The sequence below is a fragment of the Tupaia chinensis genome, unplaced genomic scaffold (genome assembly GCF_000334495.1).
Source record: "Tupaia chinensis unplaced genomic scaffold, TupChi_1.0 Scaffold000290_1, whole genome shotgun sequence".
Lineage (NCBI taxonomy): Eukaryota > Metazoa > Chordata > Mammalia > Scandentia > Tupaiidae > Tupaia > Tupaia belangeri.
This window is the reverse complement of record NW_006159775.1, coordinates 2,007,371-2,025,551: the sequence shown is the minus strand read 5'-3', so window position 1 is coordinate 2,025,551 and position 18,181 is coordinate 2,007,371. Positions and strand designations below refer to the sequence as shown.

The window sequence follows — 18,181 nt, the reverse complement described above, 5'->3', positions numbered from 1 at the left end:
TGTTTTGGTCCCTTAGCAAGAGCATGGTGGCTTTTAAACTTGCCACTTAAGACTTCAGGGAATTTAATTGTTCTAAGTGTAACAATAGAAAACATTAAAAGACAAATATAATTTTCCACTAAATCCTGAAGCATTACTGTAAGATTTATAGAAATCAAAGCTAAAGAATAATTTGCACTTACTCCAGAAATACAGAAACAGAGCTATATTAAAAATAAGGAAAGGGATGGAGACCAGTAGATTACGTGTGGTGGTTAAGGTGCTAGACTACCACATGGTTGACCATGGTTCCAGTCCCGGACCTGGAGGCTTGAAAATCATGCTGGATGCATGTGCATGCATGCCTAAAATCCCAGAAGGAGAATGAAGAATGGATTGCAGCATGGCCATCCACTCAGGGGGGTTATTTCTCACTTTCCCTCTCTCTGTCTCCCTCCAGTAAGCACATACATGTAACATATGGAAAAAAAACTGAAAAAATAAAATAATAAGGAAGGGGAAGCTATGTGAAATATATAAGACTTGAACTAATAGAATTAGACATTTCACTTTTTTTTTTTTTTTTTTTTTTAGCATAATTCCATTCGGTGTTAATTAAAGACTAAAGACTATAGGGCGCATGTGCTCGCCAGACAGACAGAAAGAGACAGAGAGACAGAAAGCGAGAAATCACCCCCCAGGGGTGATGGCCACACCGCAATCCCTTCTCCTCTGTTCTCCTCTCAGGATTTTGGGCATGCACACACACGCGCCCAGTGTGTTTTAAGCCACCGGGTTCAGGACGCAAACCGCTGTCGACTACATGGGAGTCCAGCGACATAGCCATTACGCTAACTGCTGGTCCCGACATTCCACTTTTGTTTGGAAGTATTAAAAGATAATTTCAAAATATAATGCTATAAATGATTTCTAAATAGTTATTGATAATGTAGCTGAGTCATTTCAAGACTGATGCATTACCTCCAAGGTAATGAACAGTTCACACAAATGTTCAGAAACAAATGTTTGTTTGGCACCTCATCTTCTTACAGATGGAAAGACTCCAGATGTGTACTTTCAATAATGTCATTGTAGTCGATTTAGAAACTTGTCTTCATAGACACCATAGTCTGCATATACTTCTACTTTATCTCCTCTGATATAGCAAGTGAGTATAGGTGGTTCTACTGATTTGTGAACTGAAAATCTGATGGCTTTGGAAATTTCATATGTGAAATATAAATCATGAGGAAGGGTAACCAACTGAAAATGTAATTTGAAGTGAATATGAGAAGAGAAACTAGAATAAAAGGAATGTTTGACTCTATTCCCTATTGTAATAAACTCTAATTTATCCAAATGAAATCTAGTATGGAAGTCAGCTGTAACTCACCACCACCAACCTTACAGCAGAGACTGTTTAAAGGAATCTATTTTTGTTAGATATGAATGAGCCTGATACTTGTAAAAGATGGATGTGCTTTTGCTGTTGTAGAATCACCAAAACATTACAGGATTCCCATTTGCTGTATTTTAAATGGACATACCAAAAAAGAAAAAGGAGCCAGTAGTTAGTGTAATGGCTATGTTGTGTGGTGGTGCCCGCCCTATGGCTAAAACCTATGGAGGCTGGAGGATTGCGGCATCGAGTCCATCTCACTCTCTCTCTCTCTCTCTCTCTCTGTCTCTCTCGGCAAGTGCACGATTTTTTGGGAACCAGCAGTTGGCGTAATGGCTATGTCGCTGGACTCCCACGTAGTCAACCGTGGTTCGTGTCCCGGACCCGGTGGCTTAAAACTCACGCCGGGCGCGTGTGCGTGCGTGCCCAAGATCCCGAGAGGAGAATGGAGGAGAAGGGATTGCGGTGTGACCATCCCCCCTGGGGGGTGATTTCTCGCTTTCTGTCTCTATGTCTCTCTCTGTCTGTCTGGCAAGCGCACGCGCCCTACAGTGAAAATCTCTCCAAAAAAAAAAAAAAAAGACAGTATAGTGATTTAAATCGATGAAGACTAAGAATTTGTACCTTAAAATTCACCAGACCGAGCCAGTTGGACTCTGCCAAGAAAATGTTGACTTGAAATGAAGATCAAAGTCCACTTCACCTGGTCATACCAGACCCCCCTTACAACAGCCATAGTTCCTCAAAAACAGCACTCTCCTCTCTTCCCCACCAAACTCTGGATCTCAGTTCTCATGAGAGGATGTTTGCCACTGGCTGTAATTAATCTTCTGATTGCAAGGTTTCTCTGTTCTCTGTTCTCTGTTCTTAGGAGACATGACATATAGTGACGTGTGTAAGATGATTTGTAGAGTGTTAGGAAGTAAAATCTGACCCAGTGACGTCTGCTTATGTTCCCCATTCTGTCTCTGAAGCAGCAGTCTCTCAGGTCGAGAAGATTTTTGTTCTTCCTGACTTTTCTTCTAAAAATGGCTGTGTCCCTGGAAGAGGGTAAACTAGTGAGTAATTACCAGCCAACCTCTTTTTTAAAAGAATTATTTTTATGGGGCCAACAGATGGTGTGGTGGCTAAGGGCACTAGACTCCCACACGGTCAACCATGACAGCTTGCTTTCTCACTTTCTCTCTCTCTCTCCTTTTCCTCTCTCTCTCTCTCTCCTCTCTCTCTCTCTCATTCTCTCACTCTGTCCCTCTCTGGTCAAATTAAAATAAATAAATACATACATACATAAAAGTCAAATTTAAAATGAAGTATTTTTATTTCATTTCATTGGTTATTTATTATTTAATTTGACCAGAGAGAGAGAGAGAAAGATGCAAACTGAGAAAGCAAGTCACCAGGTCAGGTCCAGGACTTAAACCACAGTTGGCCATTTGGGAGTCCAGTGCCTTAACCACCAACTACCTGCTGGCCCCTTACCAACCAACTTCTAAGCTATCTTTTCTAGGGTCCCTAGGAAACAAATCAGTGTGCCTGTGAAGAATAAAAGAGATGTCAGAATATGGGATCGGGGCAGAAAAGGAGGAAGATACATTAGGAAATAGCCAGCGCTTGAGTCACTCTCTTCCTTTTGTCTCTTTGCTTCTAAGCACCCCAGAAATGGGCCTGCCACCTTCCCTTCTGTGCTGCCAGAAGCACCCCACCTAAGACTCTCTCCTTCAGAATCTACTAACAAACTGGCAGCGGCTTTGTGTCTCACCTTTTGTCCATATCCCAGGGAAGGAAAAACACCTCTTTGAAGTGTTCTTTTACCATTGTTACTATGATTATTATGTAGGAAACAGAGATCAACTCTAAGGAAAACCACATGGCAGAAAGTTACAGGATATAAATAATTCCTAAAAGTCTAGAATGTACGGCCTTCTCAAGAGGTGTAGTCACAAACTCCGACAGTCTATAAAGCCCTTCGCCTGTCACGGCCAAGTTGATCACCTTTCCCCAGGTCCCACTGTTCACTGCAGTTGATTCTGCTCTCACGGTGTGCGTCCATCTGTCTGTGTGACAACCCCCCACAAGCTGCTGTATTGTGTGTGGGACTGTCTTATTCTTACTCCTTTGCATGGCACTGGGACCATGTCTAGCATAATGAATCAGTGAATGGAAATCAAAGACTGATCTTTCTTAGCTCTGGTCACTTTCATTTCATTCTTTTTGGGAGATTAAGTCCTCCTTAATCTCCAATATGCCAAGACCAGCAAGTTCAACTTTGCCATCACCTAGACTCACACCCTCTGTTGCTTCTGCTTCTTAGAGAAGAAAATGAAATATTCCTGGGTACTCATGTGAGTGATCCTCTTTTCACAGAACACTTCAGCGTACTTCTCTTACTTTCTTCCTACTTCCTGGAAACACCAGGAACAACTTAAAAAATGATCTTGTTTCTTTTCACTCTAATCTTTCTTCTTAGGATAGTTATTTATAAAAATAGATTATATGATGATGGCTTTGTTTTGAGCAAAAAGTGTTTCCTCATATATTTAATCACTGCTCAAAAATCGTAGTGGGACAGTAATTTATATGAGTTTTGTATTTTCAGGGATCAAGCTGTATTTTTAAAAGCAATCCTCTAATAATAATAATAATAATACAATGATGGTAAAAATAACTGTGAGGAACTCAGCATCTTCTGGGTGCTAACAATATAACTGATTTGACACTATATTATTCTAATTTTCCAGGTTGAAGAGGTGATAGAGCTGCAAGAGAGAAAAATTAAGTCATTTTCAGGTCATACAGCTTCATATCAGATGAAGCCAATAATGTCAGTTTGTTTCAGAAATCAGTTTCAGTTCAGCTCTATTCATGCTTTCTGGTTTTTGTCTATTTGTTTGCCTTCCTGCTGGCCCCTTACCAACCAACTTCTAAGCTATCTTTTCTAGGGTCCCTAGGAAACAAATCAGTGTGCCTGTGAAGAATAAAAGAGATGTCAGAATATGGGATCGGGGCAGAAAAGGAGGAAGATACATTAGGAAATAGCCAGCGCTTGAGTCACTCTCTTCCTTTTGTCTCTTTGCTTCTAAGCACCCCAGAAATGGGCCTGCCACCTTCCCTTCTGTGCTGCCAGAAGCACCCCACCTAAGACTCTCTCCTTCAGAATCTACTAACAAACTGGCAGCGGCTTTGTGTCTCACCTTTTGTCCATATCCCAGGGAAGGAAAAACACCTCTTTGAAGTGTTCTTTTACCATTGTTACTATGATTATTATGTAGGAAACAGAGATCAACTCTAAGGAAAACCACATGGCAGAAAGTTACAGGATATAAATAATTCCTAAAAGTCTAGAATGTACGGCCTTCTCAAGAGGTGTAGTCACAAACTCCGACAGTCTATAAAGCCCTTCGCCTGTCACGGCCAAGTTGATCACCTTTCCCCAGGTCCCACTGTTCACTGCAGTTGATTCTGCTCTCACGGTGTGCGTCCATCTGTCTGTGTGACAACCCCCCACAAGCTGCTGTATTGTGTGTGGGACTGTCTTATTCTTACTCCTTTGCATGGCACTGGGACCATGTCTAGCATAATGAATCAGTGAATGGAAATCAAAGACTGATCTTTCTTAGCTCTGGTCACTTTCATTTCATTCTTTTTGGGAGATTAAGTCCTCCTTAATCTCCAATATGCCAAGACCAGCAAGTTCAACTTTGCCATCACCTAGACTCACACCCTCTGTTGCTTCTGCTTCTTAGAGAAGAAAATGAAATATTCCTGGGTACTCATGTGAGTGATCCTCTTTTCACAGAACACTTCAGCGTACTTCTCTTACTTTCTTCCTACTTCCTGGAAACACCAGGAACAACTTAAAAAATGATCTTGTTTCTTTTCACTCTAATCTTTCTTCTTAGGATAGTTATTTATAAAAATAGATTATATGATGATGGCTTTGTTTTGAGCAAAAAGTGTTTCCTCATATATTTAATCACTGCTCAAAAATCGTAGTGGGACAGTAATTTATATGAGTTTTGTATTTTCAGGGATCAAGCTGTATTTTTAAAAGCAATCCTCTAATAATAATAATAATAATACAATGATGGTAAAAATAACTGTGAGGAACTCAGCATCTTCTGGGTGCTAACAATATAACTGATTTGACACTATATTATTCTAATTTTCCAGGTTGAAGAGGTGATAGAGCTGCAAGAGAGAAAAATTAAGTCATTTTCAGGTCATACAGCTTCATATCAGATGAAGCCAATAATGTCAGTTTGTTTCAGAAATCAGTTTCAGTTCAGCTCTATTCATGCTTTCTGGTTTTTGTCTATTTGTTTGCCTTTTCTTTTTAATTTGCCAGAGGATGCATGTGCTTGACAGGGAACAAGAGAGAGAGGGATGAAGAGATAGAGAGAGAGCATGTGCCCTTAATGGGGCATCAATCCCTTCTCACCCATTTCACCCTCTTCAGGATTTTGGGTACACACACACATGTGCCAGGTTTGTTTTACAAGTTTTCAGGTCCAAGACTCAAACCACCGTTGACCTGTTGGTCATGTTAAATTCAGCTGCCTTAACCATCTCACCACTGGCTGGCCCATTTCTTTTCTTTATTTTTTGATAGAGTTTTGTTTTTTTTTTTGTTTTTTTTTTGTTTGTTTGTTTTTGTTTTTTTTTTTGCTATAGGACACATGTGCTCACTAGAGATACAGAGAACGAGAGAAAGAAAAAGCAAGAATTATTCCCCAGGGGAGGTAGCCACACTACAACCCTTTCTTCTCCATTCTCCTCTCAGGATTTTGGACATTCATGCACACACACACATCTGACATCAGTTTCAAGTCACTGGGTCTGGGACTCAAACCACAGTCAGCTATGTGGGAGTCCAGTGAGGTAACCAATACGCCACCTGCTGGCCCTCCTGTTTCATTTTTAAAAATGAGAATTAAACTTTTCTAGCAGACTTGTCCTGCTTATTATAGGATATTATTATTATACTCATATTCTTAACCTTTGCAATAAAGGATCTTTAGACATATTTAGCAGTATATATGAAAGAAATATTTGGACTGAACAGGTTTTACATGGTAGTTAAGAGTCAGTCTTATGACAGATACCCAGAACTACAAACCAACTTATCATGGCCTTACATACACAATACTTAAGCCTGGCATTTTCCTTTCTGTTAGACATATCTCCCCTCACTGAGCCATCTGAACAGCTTTTCTAACTGCTGAGCCCCCGACACGTTGAAAGGGTCCACAGCATTATTTCAAATGTGTAGATATGAAATGATTCTGGAACTCTGCCAAAGTCCTCTGCCTTGTGAGTTTTAAAAGTGATTCTGACATATAATTCAAGATGCACTATAAGTACATAGCCATTTCTCTATGCGCCGAAAGAATGTGTTGTTCATGCGTGAAACCATGTGGGTGGTGACCAAAGAAAAAGAAGAGGTGTGTAAAACCAAACGTTCTTCTCTTCTTTTATTATCAATATTGCCAAAACTAGATATCAGCCTTTATTTAGCTTGCTGATTTTTTTTTCCTTAGCACATCTTCAGTTCCAGTGTCCATAGAGTACTTTCTCCTAGTAACTAAAATTTTGTTCTGGTTGAAAATCCTTTATTCAATATTCTCACACACCACTAAACGAGAATCACTTTCCAAGAATTTTCACAATTGTAGATAAATTGAACGTATTTGATGTAACTTATTTGCTGCCAGACTTTACTTTGAGTGAGTGGCAAATAAAATTTCAAGAGGGTTATGGGAGACATTCCAACACTATTGGCCCTTTCTATTCTGGAGAAACTGATGGCAACTCACCTGGCCCAGGAGATGAGAAACTCTATGATAAGATATCTTACTAATGTTGTGGGGAGTCCAAAGACATGACAAGACCAAATAAGGGGTTTCTCCCCATTCCTAGGTTAACTCTACTGTGCAAGAGTAACTGTGGTGCCGGCCAGGTGGCTTGGTGGTTGAGGGTGCTGGACTCCCACGTGGCCAACTGCAGTTCAAGTCCCGGCCTCTCTCTCTCTCTCTCTCTCTCTCACTCTGTCCCTCTCTGGTCAAATTAAAATAAATGAATAAATGGATCAATAAATAAATTTGGAATCTTTTTTTTTAAAGATTAACTATGAATGTGGTCACTGCTAAATTCAAAACCTCACATACCTGATTAATCTAATACTAAAGGCCTTAAAGTCAATCATTGTCATTTTACTCACATTCTTTGTATTTTTCAGCTTTAATATTAGGTGGCAGATCAGAAAGTTTCTTGTCACTTGTGCCTTCATTAATTTAATTAACAGATGTTATGAACTGACTGTGTGCTAGATGTTATGAAAGATTGGGGATAAATAAGTAAGATAAGACAAAATGAAATGAGATCCCCTATGTAAAAGCATGTTATATTAAAATTAGCTTTTCTGGTCCCTGCTTTCTCCAGGAGAGTATGAACAAGTGGAGGCTGGGAACCACATCTTATTCATCTGTGTATACTCAACCTCTGAGACAATTCCAATAAATATTTATTGAGTGACTAAATGAGTGATACTTATGAGCAAGATTTTTTTTTTTTTGGAGAGATTTTCACTATAGGGCGCGTGCGCTTGCCAGACAGACAGAGAGAGACATAGAGACAGAAAGCGAGAAATCACCCCCCAGGGGGGATGGTCACGCCGCAATCCCTTCTCCTCCACTCTCCTCTCGGGATCTTGGGCACGCACACACACGCGCCTGGCGTGAGTTTTAAACCACCGAGTCCGGGACACAAACCACGGTCGACTACGTGGGAGTCCAGCAACATAAAATTAGCTTTTCTGGTCCCTGCTTTCTCCAGGAGAGTATGAACAAGTGGAGGCTGGGAACCACATCTTATTCATCTGTGTATACTCAACCTCTGAGACAATTCCAATAAATATTTATTGAGTGACTAAATGAGTTGATACTTATGAGCAAGATTTTTTTTTTTTTGGAGAGATTTTCACTATAGGGCGCGTGCGCTTGCCAGACAGACAGAGAGAGACATAGAGACAGAAAGCGAGAAATCACCCCCCAGGGGGGATGGTCACGCCGCAATCCCTTCTCCTCCACTCTCCTCTCGGGATCTTGGGCACGCACACACACGCGCCTGGCGTGAGTTTTAAACCACCGAGTCCGGGACACAAACCACGGTCGACTACGTGGGAGTCCAGCAACATAGCCATTACGCTAAGTGCTGGTTCCCAAGCAAGATAATTTTCAGATAAAGAAATGTGTTATGATTGAGATATGTTATGGAAACACAGGGGGGAAGACAAATCTCTCAGTTAATTAAACCACCAAAATGTGTGAGAAAGAGCAATCTGAGTGATGTGCCTTTGTTTATCAAAAATGCTTACTAAATGCTTTCGTGAAATGTGTTGGTGAAAGAGGAGCTTCTGATTTTAGTACTCTTAAACCATTTCTCCTGCTTGTTCCAGATAGTATCATTAAGAATGCAAATCTCACTCTAGATGACTTGAAATTCATCATGGAATATTGTAACTCTAAACAGGAACCTCCCTTGACAAATTGGAGAAAATTTACATTCTGTTCCAACATTAGTCTAGCATCCCAGACCTATCAAAATCATTGTTGCTTTCTTTCTTTCTTGTCAAAGCAGGTATTCTCTTTCCTGCAACGTTTCCCTAAAAATAGTAACTTCCTAGTTAAAGGAAATCAGTGTGTCTTTTTGTACGGTTATGGAAAAACCCATCCTAGGTTAAAGGTAGTTATTCACTTTTTATTATGACAAATCAAACTTTGAAGTTAGCCAGGTTTCTAAGATAGACATTTATGGGACACAAAAATGGATTATTGTCTGTTGATGATAACGTGTATAGTATCCTCAGCTGGACTGGTGTGAAGTGTATACACGTTGGAAGAATTCACTTTACAAGCTAAGTGAGGTATAGTGATTGAATGTATAAAAGAAACACAATTTTTTAAAAAAATGAAACTCTACCAGTCAACATATACATTTTAACCAAAGAGTAAGTGCTTTCCTTTTTCCATTTCCAGTCATTTGTCACCTAGGACAATTTGAAAATTTTCAGAGTGAGAAGATGAAGCATAAAAGGAAATAGAATATCTAAAGAAACATTGATTTATGAAGCAACTTTAGTATGTACCTTTGAAAATGTGCATGTATTCCCAAGCCTTTTGGCCTGCAGCATCGGGGACCATCTGTGAGTTTCATTCTCAGCACACACTGGCAGGTCTGCTTCCTGGGAGTGGCTGGCAGCCAGCGTTTCATAGGTGCAGTTCTACCACCTTATTCTGGAGGCTTTACCATGTAGCTACTCTGGAGCCATACGCCACTTCCCCGAGCCTCCTGTTATCCATCCTCATGAGCTTCCTTTCCGCTTCCCAAGCACTTCAGAGATTTCACTGACTGTTCACAAGTCAAGCTTGTCCCAACCCATGGCAGTTGCCAGTGAACACAGTTCTTACATTTCTCCATTTGAGGTGCACCAGCTTCTTCCTACTCCATAGTTTCTGTGTCAGTGCCAATTCTTTGTCACAACAAAACAGGGACTTTAGTCCCAAGGTGACTGTATGTAATGACCTTTGATGTGGACCATGATCAAAGGTTTAGAAAATCTTCCTCTTTTCTGCCTTTTCCTTCATCCTGCTATATCAACTTTAAAAAAGTTCCTTAAAACAATTGCATTTACGTTTTCATTATCAGTCATTTCCATTTGTTCCTTAAACTCCTTAAAAATGTATCCAGTGCCTAAGCAAGGTCTGTGGTCACCCACGATTGGTGTGCTTACCACGATCTAAATCTCTGCACACCCTGGAGTTCTTGATAACAGGGGTCACTTTTGCAATCTGGCATAGTAACATGCATAACAATAGATTCCAGTGGCCTAATTTCACCCTTCGGTTCCTGTAAAACTCCCATTCAGCAGCCCTCCACTGGGTGATTTATCTAGATTTATTGTGTCAATTTGGCAGAATAGCTCTGATACAACCACTATTGGACTTAATATCATCAATCATCCATTTCCGGGAACAATGCAGGACAGCAGTCCCCCGATGATCTTCTTCATTAAAAGCTAAGGTTTAAAATGCACCTGTGAGCTATCACCATGTCATCCTTTGGAGAACTCTGTTCTGAAGTCATCTGTGGTCGATCCTCTCCCTTGAGTTAAATTGTTCTCTCTGAATCATTGAAAGAAATGTGTATTGCTCTTCAAGTCGCACCATGTAATGCTCCTCGATTTACTTGCATTTGAAAACGATCGTATTGCTGTATTATTCCTAATCTTCTATACTTTGTGGAATTTCCTGTTCTCATTATTGGAACTATATTTCAGCTTAGCAAAAGAAGCTAATTGCTTCTTGAAGTTAAATGTTTGACACTTGCAGTTATCCTTGTAATTCGGAATGTCGGGGACATGGAATCATTTTGAATAAGGTGGTTTTTTACAAAATCACTGAATTTCTATTTCAGCTACCTGCTCTAAAATAAGTAGACAACTTAATAAGCAGACATTCAAAATTCTAGGGGTATCTATTATAATGATGAATAGCCACTTGTTAATATAAAAAACTTAGGGTTCGATAACTCTGTGTGAGACAAAGTACCAGGTGCTGGGAATTCAGCTAATTCAGAAGAGATCATATCTGCTCCTGAGGCTCTTACAGCATGGAGCAGAGTCACATTGCAGACAGGTAAATAAACAAACAAAGGTCACTAGGTGTGGTATGCCACATAACAGGTAAAAGTGAAGGACTGGATGTGGACATCCAGAAAACCTGTTTCCAGAGCATAAAGTATGTTGACAATGAGCATCATTTCAAGGGTGGGGAGAGGGTCTTGAGAGCAGACTGTGACAGGAAGGGCAAGGGCCAGAAGGGACTGAATAGCGTGACTGCGGTATTGTTGCAACAGTAATGGTAGCAGGTGAGGCTGGAGGAGATGGCTGTATACGCTATAAGCAAAAGCTAAAACTTTATCCTGCAGACGAAAGGAGGCAATGAGGGATTTAAACTACGACCAAATTTATAAGCGTGTGCAAGCAGAAAAGTCATTTTAGAGGTTATTACACTGTTAAAGCAAGAGCTTTTAAGAGCTGTAACCATGGGAATGGAAAGAAGGGGATGGATTCAATATGCAGTTAAGAGGCAACCCTTAATCCCTAAATGTTTGTTCTGCTGGTAGTGGAGTAAGAAAAAGTAAGAAATCAAGAGCGAACCCCACCCCAGGATTCATTGTTGGAGAATTAGGTACTCTGGTTCTAACAACCAGAAGAAAAACTTTAGGAGAAAGAGCACGCTAGCACTGGCGTTGGTTGACATATTTTGGAAGGCTCTGGAAATATAATGAATTCTATTTTGAAAACACTCAGTTTGGCATGAGGTTGAGATTTCCCATAAATGCTTTTTTAAGTCTGGTCCTCAAGCTTAGCAATAAACATGAGAGTGACGAGCCATCAGGGCACAGTAATAATATAACACTGCGATGCTGAGACCGCAGGAGAGAGTCCCAATTTGCATCCAAGGTCTCCCTGTGCACACCAGAGGCACGTACATCTGCACCTTTGATCCTTGCTAGCTGTGACTAGAGGCGGATTGCAGTGTGAAGACCCTGCTAGAGATGCCCATCTCTTTCTCTCAGAAGGTAAACACACACCACACACACGCACACGCTCACACACCTCTTCAGAAATGGAAGAATCACTAGCATAAGGTTCAATTAGTTTTGCATTCTGGCTAGTGGTGTTCTAGATATTATGATAAAAATGACAGCAACAAAGATGAATAGCAAATGATGCTTCTCTGAAATCTAGTAAAGAACAAAAAATACAATTATTTATTATATCTATTCTTCTTACACATCAGGTATATGAATCTTATATATATAAATGATTTATTCTACATGTGAAGCCTTGTCAATACAGATTTATCATTCAGCCATATTATTATGTTCAATAACTTTTCAGGTCTGTCTTAAGAGTAGTAGCCTTCAAAAAAAATGAACTACTAATTTGACATGCTTTCTTATCCCAAGTATTTAAGAATAGTTTACTCTAGCTGAAAAATCATCTAACTGAAACATTATAGTTCTTATAATATCCCCTTTATGAAGGATAGGTTCGTTCCATTTCCTGAATCAATGAGGATTTGTCAGCACTTGTGTCATTTAGATAGAAAGAGAATGATTTAAACAAAACTCTTACTTTCACCTCTTTAAAATAAATACCAGTTCTCTTTGAAAAATAAAATATCTCACATAACCACAGTTGGCTATGGGAAGGAAATGATGGTTGAAAAAACTGTGATAGAGAAGTTCCCATAGTTATCCTAATCTCAAATTCAGGAATTTTCTGACAAAAAAAAAAAAAAAAAAAAGATGTTTTTGAAGCCTTGTTTTTTAAAAAGTACAGATATTGTGTGATCTCTATGCACAAAGTTATTTTATGAAACCCAAAGTGAAAAGCACGTTCTGTTGTTTAAATCCACAGTTTGCTAGTGCACATTCCTCTGGCTACAAGCCATGTTTTGAGCAAGTGACATATACAAAGAATAAACTAAAAGATTCTGATGTCTCCTGAAAAAGGAAACATTGAATAGACAGTTTTCCAGAAATATGTTTCCAATTGCATTCACAACCTTTTCTACAGTGGATGTGTTCACATAACGCACACAGCTATGTATCCTGTAATTTCCTCAGAACAGAAAATGCCAAGCCTTGTGATTGGAAGTGCTCCAAATGACATCATGTTCTGTTTTGTTTTCTTACCATTAAACAGGGAAGGCCATGGTAAAATTTCAGTATTTGCTGTCAAAATGGCTTTGGCCACGTTGTGTGGAGGGAAGATCATGGACAAGTTAAGATGTAAGTTGGGATCTCTGTGTCTGTCTTTGCTTTGCCATCCAATGCCCCACATTGTCCTCTCTCCATTCTGATACGTCCCCCTGCCCATGTGTCTCTCCTCATTCTATCAGTTATTTGAAATGCAACCTTAACTTGATCTGCATATTTGGTCATAGAAAAATTTTCATACTAGATGAATGTTAGTGAAATGAATTATTAATTATTATTATTTATTACCTGTTGGGTTATAAATATAGTCTATATATGATAGTCTTTTTCTAACATTATAATAAGATCAACATCAGGTCAGTTGGTGGCATGGTTGTTAAGGTGGCTGGATCCCACATGACTGATTGCCCAGTTTGAATTCTGGATTCAGAAGCTTGAGAAACACACTGGGTACGTTTATGTGTATACCCAAAATCCGGAAAGGAGGAAGAGATGAAAGAGAAGAAATTGAAGCATAAACATTCCCTTTGGGGTACTTTTTGCACATTCTCTCTCTCTCTCTCTCTCTCTCTCTTTCTCTCTCCTCCCCTTGAAAATGCATGCACCCTCTGGCAAAATTCAAAAAAAGAAAAATCAATGTTTTTTCCAGTGCATTGTACAGAGGTGACTTCTGGGAAGGAGGATTAGGGGACGAAAGAGCATCATTAGAGGGACACAAAGCCATGCTGGGAAACCTTAGGTATTCTAAACCACCTGGGGCCATCTTTGTGCCCTTGTGGTTAAAGGAAGTCAGATCGTAAGTGGTCGAGTAGAGTTCAAGTCCAGTCCCCATGGGTTGAGAAATATGCCGAGCACATATGTGTGTGTGCTCAAAGTCCTGACAGGGTGGAGAGCGTAGACAACTTAATAAGCAGACATTCAAAATTCTAGGGGTATCTATTATAATGATGAATAGCCACTTGTTAATATAAAAAACTTAGGGTTCGATAACTCTGTGTGAGACAAAGTACCAGGTGCTGGGAATTCAGCTAATTCAGAAGAGATCATATCTGCTCCTGAGGCTCTTACAGCATGGAGCAGAGTCACATTGCAGACAGGTAAATAAACAAACAAAGGTCACTAGGTGTGGTATGCCACATAACAGGTAAAAGTGAAGGACTGGATGTGGACATCCAGAAAACCTGTTTCCAGAGCATAAAGTATGTTGACAATGAGCATCATTTCAAGGGTGGGGAGAGGGTCTTGAGAGCAGACTGTGACAGGAAGGGCAAGGGCCAGAAGGGACTGAATAGCGTGACTGCGGTATTGTTGCAACAGTAATGGTAGCAGGTGAGGCTGGAGGAGATGGCTGTATACGCTATAAGCAAAAGCTAAAACTTTATCCTGCAGACGAAAGGAGGCAATGAGGGATTTAAACTACGACCAAATTTATAAGCGTGTGCAAGCAGAAAAGTCATTTTAGAGGTTATTACACTGTTAAAGCAAGAGCTTTTAAGAGCTGTAACCATGGGAATGGAAAGAAGGGGATGGATTCAATATGCAGTTAAGAGGCAACCCTTAATCCCTAAATGTTTGTTCTGCTGGTAGTGGAGTAAGAAAAAGTAAGAAATCAAGAGCGAACCCCACCCCAGGATTCATTGTTGGAGAATTAGGTACTCTGGTTCTAACAACCAGAAGAAAAACTTTAGGAGAAAGAGCACGCTAGCACTGGCGTTGGTTGACATATTTTGGAAGGCTCTGGAAATATAATGAATTCTATTTTGAAAACACTCAGTTTGGCATGAGGTTGAGATTTCCCATAAATGCTTTTTTAAGTCTGGTCCTCAAGCTTAGCAATAAACATGAGAGTGACGAGCCATCAGGGCACAGTAATAATATAACACTGCGATGCTGAGACCGCAGGAGAGAGTCCCAATTTGCATCCAAGGTCTCCCTGTGCACACCAGAGGCACGTACATCTGCACCTTTGATCCTTGCTAGCTGTGACTAGAGGCGGATTGCAGTGTGAAGACCCTGCTAGAGATGCCCATCTCTTTCTCTCAGAAGGTAAACACACACCACACACACGCACACGCTCACACACCTCTTCAGAAATGGAAGAATCACTAGCATAAGGTTCAATTAGTTTTGCATTCTGGCTAGTGGTGTTCTAGATATTATGATAAAAATGACAGCAACAAAGATGAATAGCAAATGATGCTTCTCTGAAATCTAGTAAAGAACAAAAAATACAATTATTTATTATATCTATTCTTCTTACACATCAGGTATATGAATCTTATATATATAAATGATTTATTCTACATGTGAAGCCTTGTCAATACAGATTTATCATTCAGCCATATTATTATGTTCAATAACTTTTCAGGTCTGTCTTAAGAGTAGTAGCCTTCAAAAAAAATGAACTACTAATTTGACATGCTTTCTTATCCCAAGTATTTAAGAATAGTTTACTCTAGCTGAAAAATCATCTAACTGAAACATTATAGTTCTTATAATATCCCCTTTATGAAGGATAGGTTCGTTCCATTTCCTGAATCAATGAGGATTTGTCAGCACTTGTGTCATTTAGATAGAAAGAGAATGATTTAAACAAAACTCTTACTTTCACCTCTTTAAAATAAATACCAGTTCTCTTTGAAAAATAAAATATCTCACATAACCACAGTTGGCTATGGGAAGGAAATGATGGTTGAAAAAACTGTGATAGAGAAGTTCCCATAGTTATCCTAATCTCAAATTCAGGAATTTTCTGACAAAAAAAAAAAAAAAAAAAGATGTTTTTGAAGCCTTGTTTTTTAAAAAGTACAGATATTGTGTGATCTCTATGCACAAAGTTATTTTATGAAACCCAAAGTGAAAAGCACGTTCTGTTGTTTAAATCCACAGTTTGCTAGTGCACATTCCTCTGGCTACAAGCCATGTTTTGAGCAAGTGACATATACAAAGAATAAACTAAAAGATTCTGATGTCTCCTGAAAAAGGAAACATTGAATAGACAGTTTTCCAGAAATATGTTTCCAATTGCATTCACAACCTTTTCTACAGTGGATGTGTTCACATAACGCACACAGCTATGTATCCTGTAATTTCCTCAGAACAGAAAATGCCAAGCCTTGTGATTGGAAGTGCTCCAAATGACATCATGTTCTGTTTTGTTTTCTTACCATTAAACAGGGAAGGCCATGGTAAAATTTCAGTATTTGCTGTCAAAATGGCTTTGGCCACGTTGTGTGGAGGGAAGATCATGGACAAGTTAAGATGTAAGTTGGGATCTCTGTGTCTGTCTTTGCTTTGCCATCCAATGCCCCACATTGTCCTCTCTCCATTCTGATACGTCCCCCTGCCCATGTGTCTCTCCTCATTCTATCAGTTATTTGAAATGCAACCTTAACTTGATCTGCATATTTGGTCATAGAAAAATTTTCATACTAGATGAATGTTAGTGAAATGAATTATTAATTATTATTATTTATTACCTGTTGGGTTATAAATATAGTCTATATATGATAGTCTTTTTCTAACATTATAATAAGATCAACATCAGGTCAGTTGGTGGCATGGTTGTTAAGGTGGCTGGATCCCACATGACTGATTGCCCAGTTTGAATTCTGGATTCAGAAGCTTGAGAAACACACTGGGTCCGTTTATGTGTAGAGCATCATTAGAGGGACACAAAGCCATGCTGGGAAACCTTAGGTATTCTAAACCACCTGGGGCCATCTTTGTGCCCTTGTGGTTAAAGGAAGTCAGATCGTAAGTGGTCGAGTAGAGTTCAAGTCCAGTCCCCATGGGTTGAGAAATATGCCGAGCACATATGTGTGTGTGCTCAAAGTCCTGACAGGGTGGAGAGCTGGAGGAGAAGGGATTGTGCCATGATTCTGTCCCACTAGGGAGTGCTTTTTCCCTCTCCTCTCTCTTTCTCTGGTGAAGGCACCCACCCTCTGGCAATTAAAAGAATGATAACAACTTTTTTAATTTTTAGAAATAAAACGAAATTCCTGGCAAGTTTATTCAGTCTTCTCAGCCAGTGTTATTCAAATCTCTGGGAACCCAAAGATTTCAAAGCAGACATTGCTTGGGTATAGACATAAAACTTACACAGAGACTGTAAAGGCAGAATTAACCAGATGATAATAAAAACATAAAAGCTAGGGTACATTGAGTGATTGTGAGCCTTTATATGTATTTTATCACTAAACCAAGGTAGATTTGTTTAACCAAAAACACAGTGGGGAGTTTTTGTGTATCTGGTTTGTTTGGGTTTTTTTATTTTTGTTTTAGGTAAAGGGAGTCTTAAAGGAAATCACATAGCTGACATGGTGCCTGGCTCTGAACACTGACTATTTTATTATTTCCTGAGCCAGTGAGTCTCAAATTTTAGTATGTATCAAAATCTCCTGGAGGGCTTCGTAAAAGATATATTTCTGGGTTCCACACCCAGAATTTCTCATTCAGCAATACTAGGATGAGGGTAAAAAAACAGAACATTCATTTTTAGCCACTCTATAATGACGTTGAAGCTGCTGCTTAAAAGAAAAATTCCCATTTAACTTAACCTTCCCCTAAATATTTTGAGTTTAGGTTATAATAAACCAAAAGATTCTGATGTCTCTTGAAAAAGGAAACATTGATTAGACAGTTTTTCAGGAGTGGCACGGGCACTTACTGTTTTCAATTCTAGAATATATTGACTAGGGTAGACGTATTATCATTGCATTATCTTTTACATTAAACGAATGCTTCAGGAACATGGAATGAGTTGGAACTTTTGCTCATGTTTGATTTTAACATCTTCAGGGCTCAGGGCTCGTAACTAAGCTCTCAAAAACTTTCACTTCCAAGTTCCCCTCTCACCAATCTCCTTATCTCCTTTTTCCTTCACATGCAAAAGCCATCTGCTTGTGCATTTTCAAAAATGGAAGATAAAAACTTCCAGAGAAAGAGAAAAGAAACAACTCTGCAATTCATTTTCCTCTAGTTAAAAAATATCTTCAAACTGCCATTTTCTCCAAT

General features: G+C 39.4%; 1 protein-coding gene across 29 annotated transcripts in view; it reads left to right on the top strand.

The window, feature by feature from the left end:
- DTNA (dystrobrevin alpha) overlaps positions 1-18,181 on the top strand; it is a 418,880-nt gene that overhangs the window by 302,161 nt on the left and 98,538 nt on the right. For 28 of the 29 annotated variants that reach the window (XM_027772649.1, XM_014588626.2, XM_006150549.3 and 25 more), the window contains one exon: positions 13,152-13,237. In XM_027772649.1, coding sequence (XP_027628450.1) covers positions 13,152-13,237 — 86 coding nt within the window. Of the gene's footprint in view, positions 1-13,151; positions 13,238-16,272; positions 16,429-18,181 lie in introns of those variants that run through there. The other variant, XM_027772656.1, reaches the window with a different exon arrangement.